Here is a 14,975-nt window from a genome sequence, read left to right as displayed (position 1 = left end):
TAACTTGGAGAGACTGTGGACTGTGTGGGAGAGCTCTGTTTGGAGCTGCAGACAGTCGGTCTGTGAGAAGCTCTCTCTGGTCTGTGTGAATGAACTCAAACCTGAGTACAAGGTTGCTGAAAGCTTTGTTTGGAGCTGACAGGGAGAAGCCCTCCAGCTGATAGACAGGAACATTGGATGTATAGTAAGTGCCGGACAGGCAAGGTTTTCTTTTGCTAAGCTACAAGTCAGCTTAACACCTTTACCTCAGTGTGTGGTCTGAATTGGATGAATCAGACAAGTGTCCTTTGACCCCAGCAAAGGCTATCCTGAGCTTAACCCCTCACAAAATATATATATATACCCAATGTTTTAAAAGGCCCCTACAGTATACAATCCTAATAAACTCTCTCTTCACTGGGCCGTTCGTAAAGCACACAGCACCAGTCTTCGTATGGTAATGGCCAGGAGTACAGAGATACAGGGACATAATTGCGAGGAGATTTGTGGGCATGAATTAAAGGACAGTACTAAGGAGGAGGAAGGAGAGCAGATGCAATGAATAGCAACATGTTTTGCCAGGAGTTGAGCATTAATCATATTTTACATATTCATCTTGTATGGAACATTGTTACAATTTAACAAAATTGCAGAGATAGTCATATTAGCATATGTCAAGTTTCTGTCCACATATTACTAATAATATTGCAGAGAAATTGAGACCCTATTTTGATGTACATTGAGGCTGACAGGACAGTTATGTCACATCCTCATCCGTGTGCGGTATTTCTCAATATATGACTGCAGGACATGTGACTAATTTTCTGAGGAAACTAAAGTCTGGTAACTGAGAGCAAAGCAACACTGCACACTTCCTCATCTTGTAAAATATATTTATTGTTATTATCATCATGTATTTATAAAGGGCTGACATTCTACGGCATTGTAAAAAGTTCAATGTCAGGTTACTATACTACATACTAAGTTAATACTAAGTCTTAGAGGAGCTCAGAGTAAATGTAAGAAATATTATTTTACAGGCAGTTTGTTTGTGGTGGTAACAAGGAGTAGTTTAGATTATGTTAAAGCAGGTATGAAGTGATTAGCTGGAAGTCTGATACAAGCTGAAAAGGTTAAGACCAATAAAGGTTCACATGCTCAAATGCACTTGTTAGACAGAGAAGCTATTTATTTCAGTGGCCTGTTCCCTCCCTATGGGGATACCAAGAACTGGGCACTCAATGCCATATATGGTGGACATTCCCAGTTATTCCATTTTCCTTCTCGGAAATAAACTACGTAAGAACAGGAAGGCAGCCAACATAATAGCTTCTGTTTACCTCCATGTATTTCAGACTGAGCTGGGTACTGAGTCACCCAACTTGTTTTCCTAACCCTTCCTAATGGGTGCTCAGTGAAGGGTAGCGTTACCTTCCGCGCAGCTTGTGTAAAACAATAATGGCTGTGGCAGAGAAAAACACTGTGATCACCAGTGGTTAGACCTCCTAATGTGTGATGGAATTATAAAAATTTAGAAGGATAATTTTCCTCCTGTAACAGCCTGTTAGAATCCAACACATGCTAAACAAAAATAGTCTAGTGGGATGGGGATAGGAAGGCTAATAGGTTGTGAACAAAATGACATAAGGAGCTGTGTACAAAGCCCATAGTCATGTCAATAAAAAACTATACATATTTCTGTTGCCTGAAACCATTGATTGCAACTGTCTCGGGGAAAGGGGGGTGTATATGGCTATCCCCCAACAACGTTAATGGCATGTTGGTATACTATTGTATAACAATGCACTGGGGCAGTTCATGCTTGTTCTCCCCTCTTACATCATCATAGTACACAACAGACAACTAAACTGTCTTTCAAAACAATTATTTTGGTTAAAAGTAAATGCAACTGTGTACATAGTGTAACTGTCCCTCAGAAGTGCCCATTAGGTACCTAACATAGTCATTTGTGTGGGGGGAAGCCTACTAGCTTGTTAATGTGATGTGGGAGAAAACACCTATGGAAAAGTACCTATGGAAGTCTCCAGCAAACTTGAGGGGGAACATAAAAAACTTCATACATATCAGGCCTGATTTATTAAAGCTCTTCAAGGACTGGAGAATATACACTTTCATCAGTGAAGCCAAGTGATCCAGCAAACCTGGAATACATTTCCTAAAAGTAATTTGCTATTTGTTTTCAGTCGTGGACAAGATCTATTTCAAGTTTGCTGTGTCACCAAGTTTTACTGATGAAAGTGTATCCTCTCCAGCCTTGGAAAAATTTAATAAATCAGGCCATAGTATCCTGGACCCTAGTACTGCAAGGGGGGAGTGCTCTACACTAGGCCTCTAAACTTATTTTGAATTTAAAATATTACTCTTCCCTATAACATCCTTACATTTAAAGTGGAACTAAACTTTAAATGGGTTTTAGATGGGTGTTCGGCCATCTTGATTGGCCAAGCCAAAATTATGTAATTCCTGTGCCTGCGCACTGGAGTTCCATCATTTCTTATACCCAGGTATGCTGGGATCCTACACTGTGTTGTGCACGCTCAGTGTACATTTTAAGAGAAAATTGCAAAGTTTTATTACAGAGACATCACCTCTCCCTTTTGCAACTTTTTTTTTGTTTTTATGTTTAGTTCTGCTTAATAAGCTTACAAATAGTTTTACATATTCATCCATGCTGTCTTTTGAATAAACAAACTTGTAATATATGTTTAGTGTTCCTTTACGGCTAGTTTACCTTGATGAATGCTCTTTATGACTTTATAGAACTCTTCTGTGTTCATGTGTGTATGTAATATGCAGCCAGTCAGCTGGAGCGGAGAGAATTTGGGCCAGGGATGGCATTCCAGCTGTCGGTTAATGAAATCCCTCTTAATGCTTATCCACCAGGCCCTGTGGTAGCAGAAAAGCAGCTGCATTGCTAAATGTTGCCTTTACTTGCTTGTGCTGAGCCTATTGTGTATAAGCCGTCTCTCACCCTGTTCTTCCATTTCCTTTGTAGACTGTGAGTATAAACAAAGCTATCAACACTCAAGAAGCTGCTGTGAAAGAAAAACATGCAAGAAATATCCTTTGAAAAGAGAGAAGCATTGCTGCAGCAAAAGGTGTTCTGGCAGGGCATGTGGGAGGAAGGGATCACAATTACTTCTAAATGGGCCGTTACGACAAGAATCGTGGCATTGTGACACCTCCAAAGGTTTTATTCCGGGGGTGGGAAATGAATTCCAAATAGTGTAGCACATCGGGTTTTGTTTTCTGTCCCCACAGGGCAGACCTGGTAGGCTGTCAGGCTATTCTTAGAAATAGAATTCATATTTTACTTATACATAAAACATGCTACTTTGAAAGAACGGAGGAGAAGGCTGATCCTGGCTCATTAGTCGGAGACAAGACTGGCTTTACAGGTGCTTTAGATCTAGTTTCTTTTGGCCATGATCATTTCTCTTGTCACTAGATTTCAGTTCCTAAAAAAAAGAGGTTGTATTCATTTTTTACTGTGCAGTTTTCACTCTTGTGAAAGTGATATAAAGTGCCAAAGCCAAAAAGTATTTATTATATAGTGGCAGAGAGGTTAAAGCCTCTATCAATGTTTATTGTATATTTAAAACAAATTAGTGACAGTGGGGTGAGGAAAATGCACAATTGTGAGTTGTCACCAGAACGGTAGGTAAGAAAAAAAGTTTCCAATAAAAATATAGATCCCATTGACAACTCAATAAAGGGGGATTACCATGCGTTAGAATGGTTTTTCTTCACTTTTCGGGCTTTAATCGACACCTTTACAGGACAGGTTCACTTGCCTACTACATTAATAAAACTTGTAGTTGTAAGATTTCTTTGCTGAATTGTGTGTCTCCACCTCCTCCGAGAACACTTTCACAAAAGTGTCTTTCCGCCAACTGGTAAGGTGTTTGTTCTCTATTATGGAGAACCCATTAAGGAAATCAGACAGCAACACTTGGTTGAGGTTGTTGGAATGACTTGGAGATTCACCTAAAGTCTAGTATACTGAATACTTGAATGTTATCACCATTCATTGGGCCTGAATTAATAAAGCTCCAAGACTGGAGAAGATACACTTCCATTAGTGAATCTGGGTGATGGATCTGATGAACCTGAAATGGATCTGGTCCAAGATTGAAAACATTTGGTAGCAAAAAGCCAATTCCAGGTTTGCTAAAACTCCCAGGTTTACTGATGAAAGTGTATCCTCTCCAGCATTGGAACGCTTTAATAAATCAGGCCCATTGCAGTGGCTTATCCTGTGGCCACTACTGTAACTGTAACTATATCCTATCCAAAATATTGGCCAAAGAACACAGTTCCTTTACTTTCAGTGCTTTCTTTGCTCTCAGTAATTATCCGTTAACCTAAAGGGAGTGCTAGTCATTAAAGTCCCATTCACTTGTCATTTTCAAAATGTTCTACTCTCTCTGAAGTGTCTTCATTAAAGTGTGCTGCACAGAGGGCATGATTCATTGTTTCTGTTAGTGAAGCCGATCAATACAATTCTTAAGTATTGCTGATGTTTGTAAGATGAATAGCAATGTATATAAAAAGCTGCAATAGTATAACAGTGTCAATCTGTATATTAGATAGAAAATTCTATCATTAGCATAAAAAGGGTTGAAAGGTTGCTGCTGATGCCGTACAATACCAGTGGACTCAGCAGACAGAAGTGATTCATTTCCTGGTTTTGGAAAACAGTCACACTATTGCGTTTCCTTTGCAGTTTTCATTTCCATATTTACGTGTGACTTTTTCTGATTCTGATATCGTAATCTGAGGTCTCCCTGAAGGAAGCATCAAGGTCTCAATTTCTCTTCGGTTGTGGATAACCTGTTAACTGTGACCTTAGTCCTTATGTTAAAGTGTCAGCAGTAGTTTGAATATTCTTGTTATAACTGTTAATATTTACAATAGCAAAAATGAACATTTAGTTTAAAAATGTAAGTGTAATTTAACTAACACCTATATAAATAGAGAAAACAAGTCTCTAAATGTCCTTTGATGCTGTTTGGCAGTGGAATCCTTGCCTTGGAATCCCTAGATACCACAAGTTAACTTTCTTTGGTTTGCCTGTCCTGCACACCAATTGATTTCCTATGCTCTTCCGTGGCTGTGTCTGGAAGAAAGCTCTATAGTTCTTCAAAGTATATTTAATAGTAAGCATGAGGTCAGTGCCTCTATTTCTTTTTAAAGCAGCATCCCTCTTAAAGATGAGTGCATTTATTTACCATCAGAATCCACATGAAAAGGACTTAAAAGAACAGGTAGACATAAAACATAGACAACAGACAGACTCAGGTAAACACACCTGGCTTCTATGTTATTTCATCACAGCTGCTCAACTCATTGCTCACTGGAAGGTGAATGTAGCTTCAACTGTGAGCTTCAAGTCCAATAGTCCAATATATATTAAATATATAATAATAATATTTTATATAATAATTTACACCCAGCTTGGAACAGAAAAGATGATGTGTCTAACAGAGGGGTGCAGAATGAGACAAAGACAAGGCCGTTTAGTCAAATAGAGCTGCCATCTGGGTATGTACAAGGGTATGGGTACTGCCACACTTGGGAAATAAAAGAAACAAAGGTGAGACTTTTAGACTTTTTTGTGTAGACAGCATGCATTGGATCAATACAGTTACAAAGAAATGGTTACACCAACCATATAAATAATGTTCATCTCCAGGTCAATCCCCATTCCTCAGCTCCAACTGTGGTTGCAAGGCTTCCTTGGCTTATCTGTGGCTGTTCTATGTTTCTTGTATATAGAAAGTGCAGGACACAGCCCAATGTGATGTTTCACATACAACTCTTCTCCTAAGTTTCTTTCCTCTAAAATGTTTCATTTAAAATGCATTAAAAGCCAAGTTAAACTTTAAATCAGGTAAATACATTCTAGATTCATAAAAAAAAAATATCAAAAGTCCACATATATGTTGTATGTTAACTATATGAATAGTTGTTATTATTGCTATTCTGTTTCCTAAGGCATATACATTTTTTCCTTAACCTAAATCTACCTTGTATTTTGGGGACACACCATGAGAAGGGGGCTCAGACCTTCTGGGTAGCTGTAAACCGTCTACCTCTGTCCAGCAATGCAGTTCTCTGCTGGAAATTCTGCCATGTATTTCACAAACTGCTGCGAGATGGTCATCCCAATGTAAGTATGGGATTCATCCCACTATATGTAATTATATATGATACACTATGTGTGCCAGGGATTTAGGTTTTTTGGGCATTTTAGCTTTAAGTTTTAAGCCCTTTACTTCTCAGCCGTATGCCTAGCATCTCCTGGTTTATTTATTTTCAATTTTTTTATCCTTTTTTTCTAGTCTTAAAAAATGTTTTTTCCTGCCCATCAGATTCTGCCGTGAATCTTGAATTTGATGGGTGACACATAAATACATAAGTCCAAAATTTTACTTTGGGGGACCATATAGAACATTGATGTCAATTGATCAGAATTGATTATAGTTGCTGCTTTTGTTGAATAGCATTGGCTGTTCATTGTTTAGTTTCTCTCATTACATGGGTCTAGAGAGCTGGAAATACCTAGCTCAGCTTTGCCAGTAATATGCAGCTAAGACCTTTAGTGCATTCCTGCATTCACATGGTGTGTATAACAGAGCAGACCTCAGACTTTTCTTTATTTAAAGTTATACATTGAAATAGGATTAATAGTAACAACTGGTAACAGTACAACAATGCCAATATGGGCCACTTTCAGCAGCTGTTGGACTGTATGAGCCTGCATTTGTCATCGGTTTGCGGTGTTTCATTTAGAATTATATGGCAAGTGCATTTATTCACCTTCTAGTTTTCAGTGGACCTGCTTTTATATGCCATAGTGTCCCATAGACTTGTATAGGCAAAAATGTAGATTTCTTTTTGAATTATTTTTTTTTGACATGTCTCTGTAAAAAAAAAAAGGATTTGAGATTATTAAGAATATTATTATTATTATTAATAATATTAATAATAATAACCAGTATTTATATAGTCCCAACATATTACGCAGAGCTGTACAGTAAATAGGAAATATAAGGGTTCATTATAAAGCAGTGAATCTGGTATTGGAAGATATACAACCAAAGAATGTTTGATCCACTGCTTTATTAAAGGACTTGATTAAAGGTTTTAGGTATTGTATTTTTTGGTATATAAAAAAATAAATCCTAGTTCCATGTCTTTAGTAGTAAGGCACACATTGAAAATTAAGGTACCAGGCAAATGCAACAGCGTGATCAAATCAAGAGAGCTGCTGATTTATCAGTATTCTTTCTCTGCAGTTCATAATGTAGATATATCTATTATGCAGAGAATAACACAGTGAAAGAATCCATGTAATCATGATTCATTGCATTGTATTATTCTCTGTAATTCGGACATATTATAAGAATTCTGTTAATGAGCACTTTTGGTGGCAGCAAATTTAGACCATTATGGGAGCCTTTGACTAATAAATCGGGCTCAAAGCTGAAATCTTTGATATTTTGTACAGCAGATTTTTTTTTGCCAGTAATCTATCTGAAGCTCATTGCTGTAAACCTGACCTCAATGGTAAATGGTTAGTTATATAACACAGTAGGTTGATTATATCACATTTGGCAATATTGCATATACATAAATATTTGATATATACATTGCTTATTTATGCAAGGACAACTTTTTTTTATAGGAAAGAAATAAGTTAAAAATAGGAATTATTTATCTGAATGTGAAAAAAGTACTCTCAAGCTTTATTAAAGTTGCCTTTCATTTACTGTTTGTATGTATTCATTGTTTTTAGGTTTTGAAAGACTCTATGCGTTACAAAAATGAGCTCATTGACATGAGCCGGATGTGGGTAAGAACATTTTGTCAACCAGAGTTCTATTACTTGATACAAGTCCACTTCTGTTAAAGTGCTTCTCCTGCTGAGAGACAGTTCTGGTACAGAAGTACAGAGCTGGTCCTGTAGTTGTTTAATAATTTTAGGCTTTTATGTAGCCTTCATAGTTGTGTTTCACTGTGGATTGGCAATAGTGCAGGAAAGAAAAACATAACAATGAGGGCTTTTCTTGGTTTAAATGAGGAGTCATTTTTTAAAATTAACAGTACAATTCTTCAGATTAGAATAAAAGCATCCCCCCATAGACTTTTTCTTTTTCACAATGAAAGTAGTCAAGCAGCCAATATTATTGCATTTTAATCTGCAAGTTTTATGTACTGAGTTCTCTAAACATGAACCTTTGTCACCATCTGTGTTTATCATAGGGGCATCTTAGTGATGGGTATGGACAGTTATGTAGCATCTATCTGAAGCTTCTGAACACTAAAATGGATTTCCACACAAAGGTAAGGGTACAAAACATTATACCAATTTATATAGGCTTTTAAAACTGAACTCTATGGAGAAACTAGGTAAATGCATGCTGGCTAATAAAGTATATCCAGTTTTGGGATCCAGGCATTCCTGCTAAATAGAGCACCCAGGCTATGGACTTCATTCTTATATTAAATACATTGGGCCTGATTTTTAGCTTCACTGATGAAAGTGTATCCTCCCTAACCTTGGGGAGCTTTATTAAATCAGGGCTATTTAGTACCCCACATCTACTATATCTTAAATATTAAATGCAGACTTTAAATTAAACTTAAACTTGATATAAATTAAAAATGGTACACCAGGTCTATTGGGACATTGGGACATCAATAAACCATTAAATATATATTTATTTATTAAAAATTTGTATATTAAAGAGTTATTTATAATCTGATTGCAAAACGATATCCCAGTGGACTGAGTGAATATACTGTAGCTAAGCAGTATAGGGTTCAGGGCACACCATAACCCATGATTGAACCTTGAAGTATCTGCAGCACACTAATGAGTTCATCTCTGCACTCTTGTATACTGTAAGCATGTTCACATGTGCACTGTGCAAAGCCCTGATTGGCCTGGAGTACTGCCTCTCCCTCTCCTTATTTGCGTTAGGATTGCTATCTTTTCTTTGAACACTTGCTGGCCTTAAAATCTATTTTCTATTATTATCATGAGCAATAAGTTTCATATTTTACATATTAAAAATTTCCCCCAGGGTGTTAACTCTAGCTTGAATGCTGCTTTCTGAAAAATAACACTCTACTATATATATTCATTATATATCACTATATATTCATCCAACCCCCTTATTCTTCAACCATGTGCAATGAATGACAGAAGGGTAAAATAAAGACAGGAACTCTGCTAATTGTATTTAATGAGTTTTAAACGAACATATAATTGGATTAAAAGGTGTTTTTCATATTTCCCAGGAATTCATTTTAATGATCACCTTCGTGCTTCCTACATATTTTACTCTCTCTCACTTTCTGCCATTTCAAACTATCCTCTTTTGTTCTACAGATCTAAATAAAATTGGTATTATTGTTAATCATTTTTCTGTTCCCCGTACCTAGAACCCTCGTTTCCCAGGAAACCTTCAGATGACTGACAGGCAGCTAGATGAGGCTGGAGAGAATGATGTCAATAATTTGTAAGTTACATTCCTACCTTTAATACATTCGCTTAATATAAAACTTTTTCATATTGAGGTCAAACTGTTCCTTTGCTAAAGTAAAACAACCCCAATAATGCCCTGCAGAACCTGATTTTAAATCTTTAATTATACATTCTTTTTCAGTATTTGTATGGTTTATGAATGTGTGTTATTTTACATTCACAGTAGGTGTTCTGTGTTATATCGTCTGAAGTTATTACTTGCCCAGTATTAGATATAAGTGGAAACACCAGTATTAAAAGCTGTGTTTAAGAGCATTTTTACGTATGGCTGATGGATGGATTTATTCTGTATTAATAAACAATTTGCAAGGAATCCCGGACATCCTTAAGGTTCTGCCAGTATGCTTCAGGAGGTTAGCAAAATAAAAGCTGTATTTTATTGTGGTTGAGGACATTGTTCATGACATTTTTTTTTCCTACAGGTGTTTTTCTTTTTTTCCAAAACCATGCTGCTAAGCCAATTGCCTTTAATCTAGATTGCCACCACTGTGCATGTGTCTTTATATGACTTGTAGGGAAACTCAGGGATCAGGCATTTATGTAAATAGTTCATTGAGCTTGTTAAAGAATTTCATAAATAATGCATACATATGAGTAATGTACCATCCCACACAACGGATAACATAGCAGAGTCATTGTGCTTCTTTTGATACAATTAATTTCCATTTTTATGGGGTCCAATTATGGAAATATTCATTCTAATTGACTAACACGAAATGCTTGGTTTGTATGTCACTATTCTAAACAGGCCGTTACTTATGTTTCTATGGAAAATATTTACATATCAGACCTGCCCCTCTAGTTATAAGCTTGTTGAAAAAATAACATTTAGTATTTGTATTGTGTATTTTTCTCTTGTATTTTAGTCTTGTATAGGCATGATAAGGTTTATTACTCAAGTAGTTGACAAATAATAATTTATTTTTGCTCTCTGTGTGTTTGATTCACCTTTCTAGGTTAGGTTAGATTCACCCCTCTATTTGTGCCGGTGACCTCTTCTACAAAATAGTTTATCTCTGCACTCTATTTTTATATCTAGAGTTATCTAGCATTTGTCACCAGTGACGACATCTGTTCCAATGACAACTGTTTAAAGTGGAACTCCTAGAATTTGTAGAGATTCTATTTAATCCTCTGTTGCAGCTTCAAGACAATAAGAAAGAGAAAATCTTTGCAGATATAAACCAACCGTGGTTTTCACCCTTGTCTACAAAACAAAATCAGAGTTTTTGCTATACATAAATTTTAAATTAGAAGTCTGGTTTATGCCATCAAGAGAGTGGGATCAAAATAGCTATATAATCCTACTGGCCTGTAAACTAAAATAACATTTCACTTTTTGGATGAGAGTTTGATTTGCCCATCACTGCCAATGTCTTGGCTGGCAGTTTGTACACAATGTTCCCAGGTTCTTAGTGTCAGCATTTACTTATATAATCCCAGCGGGATGTGTATATTATATACACACACAAGAAGTTACTGTGCCCCAGTTTTACATTAGAAAACACTTACTTTGAGTGCTTACAGCAGGCTGCCTCCTCTTTATCACTACAGGAGAAGCAGAGTGACATTATGACCTGGAACTGTTATCCATCTTTCCGCATTTATTGCTTTTACGTCTGTTCTTTCAGACAAGAAGACCATCATTCATCTAACATCCTATGGTTTAGTTTTTGTAATTCAATGAATTCTATTGATTAAATTATCTTAACCACTTTATAATCTACCTAGAAGTATGAAACTGCCAGATGTCTTTTTTATCTTTATTATCGGATGTTTATTTTTTTCTATTATCAGGATGAAAATTTTAGTCAATAATGTGAGAGGTCAGCTAAAATAGCACGCAGGGGGGCTGATATATAAAAGTTAAAGTAATATAAAACTACAATACTTACCAACTAGGCAAAAAACAAAAGATCTGGTAGGTTGCTTTTAAACCACGTTAGTTCTGGGGTAACATGAATATGCAGAACAATAAGTAAATTTTGATGCTGTGAAATCTTCGTTCACAATCAATGCCAATAATTTCAGCAATAGTGCAGTAGTTATGCATTTAGGGGTTTATTTAGTCTAACTAAACCCCAAATTCTAAAAGATAAATTTTATTAGCTACAAACAGTGTATAGAAGTTGTGGACAGAATACCTGTTTTATAGATCAAATGTGCTTGCATGCTAAACTATAGCTGATCCCTTTCTGTTCTGATCCCTTAAGTAAGGATCAATCAGAAGAGAGCACTTGATACCCAAAAGTACCAAGAAAAACATATGCCAGACTACTTTTTCCAGCAATTGTGCATTGCAATGAAAGCAATGTATCTTCATGTGCAGATAGGACTTGTAGTTACAGGTAGTAGGTGGTTAAAAATTGAAGGACCTCATTCTGTTAAAAAATTAAAAGGCATGAATGGTATTGGCTCTGTGGATAGGTACACAGGTACACAATCATTTTTTACATTTGTAAGGCTTCATTCCTAAGATTTAACCTTCAATTATTCATCACGATTGCTTTAAGAATTTGCCTTGTAGGAGTTTGTGTTTGGTTTTAATAGATTAGGTTGTGGCAAACTTTATATTTTAATTATATTTTAGTGCTCCTAATCCATGTAGCAAATAGAGCCACCTGTTTTTAGAAGCCATTTCTGATTTATATCTGAATAAATGATGTCAGTATTTAGAAGTGTGTTGATCACCCTATTCACTGTGTATGACTGACAGGCACACTTATTTTTAAGATGATGACATCTGAATTTGAATGTATTTTTTTGTACACCATTTAAATTGATAACTGTGATAAAAAGGTTCTTCTTGATTTACTCATTTTTTTTTCTTTTAATCCCATTCAGTTTTCAACTCACTGTGGAGATATTTGATTACATGGAATGGGAGCTCAATCTGTTTCATGCAGGTAAGTGCCATATTATCTTGAAATAATTATATTGTATCTGTATCACTTGTACGAGGGGGTGCTGAGAAGTTCCTTGCTTTGCCCAGAAAGAAGAGAGCCAGGGTTATGAAATAACACATTTATTCAACACATTCACCCCTGAGACTGATGCACTTGGTACAGCGTAGTTGCAGGTTTTCTAGACCGTTCAAACAAAAGTCCTTTGGTTGGGTCGCAGCTCTCGGCAGCATTTTTGACATCACAAATGTCCTCAAAATGTTGCCTCTTCAGGTGTATATTCAAACTTGAGAACAGATATTTGTCCGAAGGGGCCAGGTCAGGTAAGTAGGGGGGATGGTGGACCACTTGGAAACCCAGGGTGTTCAATTTTGCAGCCACAATGTTGGATGTGTGCGCAGGTGCATTGTTCTGCAAAAAAAGGTGCAATTTTGGTCAATTTTCCACTGCGTTTTGTCTTAACTGACTCCTTCAGCTGGTCCAGGAGGTTAGCATAATACTGTCCAGTGATACTAGAGCCCCGAGGTAGGTAGTCCACCAACAGGATACCGTCTTTGTGCCATTACTTTTTTGGCCGATTTCTAGGTTCGGAACTTCTTCAGTCGCGGGGACCCGCTGTGGTGCCATTCCTTTGACTGTTCCTTGGTTTCAGGATCATAGATCTGGAGCAAGGTTTCATCCCCAGTCACTAACCTAGCTAAAAAGTCCTGTGCAGCTTCAAAATCGGCCAAAACGGCTTTGGGTGCTTCAACACGTTCCTTCTTCTGATCACTGTTTAAACATTTTTGCACCCACTTCACTGAAAGCTTGCGCATGTCTAGGATAGTGGTGATAACAAACCCAACACGCTCCTGTGAGATGTCAAGTATCTGGGCTATCTTTTTTGTGAATATTTGCCGGTCCTCAATAATCAGCTCATGGACAGCATTGCAGGTTTCCGGGTCAGTTAAGGTTGGGAAGGGCCCACTGCGGGGCTCATCTTCAACGATGAAGATGAAGGAGTTGTCAATGTAGCAGCATCAATCTGCCTTAGCAAAATATCAGAGTGCAGTGAATAAAGCCCTTCTAATAAAGGTAGTATATACTGATATAGTGTAGTATATACTTATTGGTGAAAGTTTCAATTGGAAGACTCGAAAAATGAAAGAAAAAATAATAATAAAAGAAATCTTTTAGTTTAGCAACACAAAGGCCTCCTTGATATGCCCAAACAGAAAGCTGAAGCTGTAGGTTTAGTTCATGCACCCAGTCAAAGCAACAATGCTTTTACTGGGATTGGTTAATTGGTGAGCATCACTTTATGGATAGAAAACGGGATTCCAGTTTTTATTCACCATGGAACCTGGGAATATCCAGTAAGCAGACCTCTACCTTTTAGAGACTATTTGAGAATTCATTGATGCCTTGGTGCTAAGGTGCTGTTTTTTTTTGCAGGATCGGTATGCATTAGTTGACTATAATTCCCTAACTAATTTGCCTATGCAGTGTATTTCTTTAGTTATATGGTTACAGATTGGCAATCATAGCTATCATAAGATTAATACCTATGGTTATTTTCCTGATTGGCATTTCTGGCAGCACAGGTGTCAGATACATCCTTGTCTTAAAACTGACATCAAGAACAGTTTGTGAAATTGGATGTTTATTAAAGCCCAACTGAACTTTCAGTTATAACAGGTAAATGCATTAAAATTGTACTAAAACAAGAACACAGCATCTTCCCACCACCATCCAACTCAGACTGTGATCTCAAAAAACCTACTAGATAACTTTGCATATTTTTTGTTTAGATGGCCATGGAATATAATGAGCTAATTTAAACTAAAATTGTAACTGTTCTTTTTGCATACTGAGCATGGGACATAATGCTATGAAATGTAATAAACAGATTGCAGGTAGGTAGGTAGGAGTTAATCATCAAAATGGAAAACAGGAGAAACAAATAAACAAACAATAAAGTGTTCATTACCTTTAATTAAAAACAACACTTAGCTGATATAATTTGTGTTCAGAATCAAAACCATATTCTGAGCTTCAGAAATGGAATTTTACACCACAGAAATAGAGTTCACTTTACAGAAATAGAGCTCACGTCACAGACGTCCAACTGTTCAAAATTGCCGTTTTGTTCTTTATAAGGCCACATAATTTCATTTCCCTTAGTGATCTGGTGACATTTAAATGGCTGTATCACTGCAATTGCCTTTGGTACATTTTTCAAGCACTTTGTTTACTCCACAACCTGCGCTTATAAAAGAGAAGGAAAGTATTGTTATTGAAGAAAATGACTGTATATGACTATTTATGCCCAAGGAAACATGTTTCAAACAGGCAGGAACTTGTGATACGCCTTATTTAAAGAAAGTCAAGTTAAACAATAAAGGAAATGCATTAGTTGACTATAATTTATCTGTATGTAGTCTCACTAAAGCCTTTACTTATAGAAGATGAAGATAATAAAGTGGACTCTAGCCTAAACTTTTTGACATGTGAATTGCATGAATAAAGAATAGTAT

The 14,975-nt window shown here is 36.6% G+C and overlaps 1 protein-coding gene across 2 annotated transcripts in view; it reads left to right on the top strand.

The window, feature by feature from the left end:
• The window catches only part of HIP1 (huntingtin interacting protein 1), a 74,161-nt gene that overhangs the window by 26,894 nt on the left and 32,292 nt on the right, over window positions 1-14,975 (top strand). For both annotated transcript variants that reach the window (XM_072430005.1, XM_072430012.1), the window contains exons 2-7: window positions 2,996-3,059; window positions 6,030-6,172; window positions 7,802-7,858; window positions 8,269-8,349; window positions 9,454-9,530; window positions 12,401-12,462. In XM_072430005.1, the coding sequence (XP_072286106.1) occupies window positions 2,996-3,059; window positions 6,030-6,172; window positions 7,802-7,858; window positions 8,269-8,349; window positions 9,454-9,530; window positions 12,401-12,462 (484 nt within the window). The remainder of the gene's footprint in view (window positions 1-2,995; window positions 3,060-6,029; window positions 6,173-7,801; window positions 7,859-8,268; window positions 8,350-9,453; window positions 9,531-12,400; window positions 12,463-14,975) is intronic.

Source organism: Pyxicephalus adspersus, chromosome 1, assembly GCF_032062135.1.
Source record: "Pyxicephalus adspersus chromosome 1, UCB_Pads_2.0, whole genome shotgun sequence".
In the NCBI taxonomy this organism is placed as follows: domain Eukaryota; kingdom Metazoa; phylum Chordata; class Amphibia; order Anura; family Pyxicephalidae; genus Pyxicephalus; species Pyxicephalus adspersus.
This window is presented reverse-complemented; position numbering and strand designations above follow the sequence as displayed.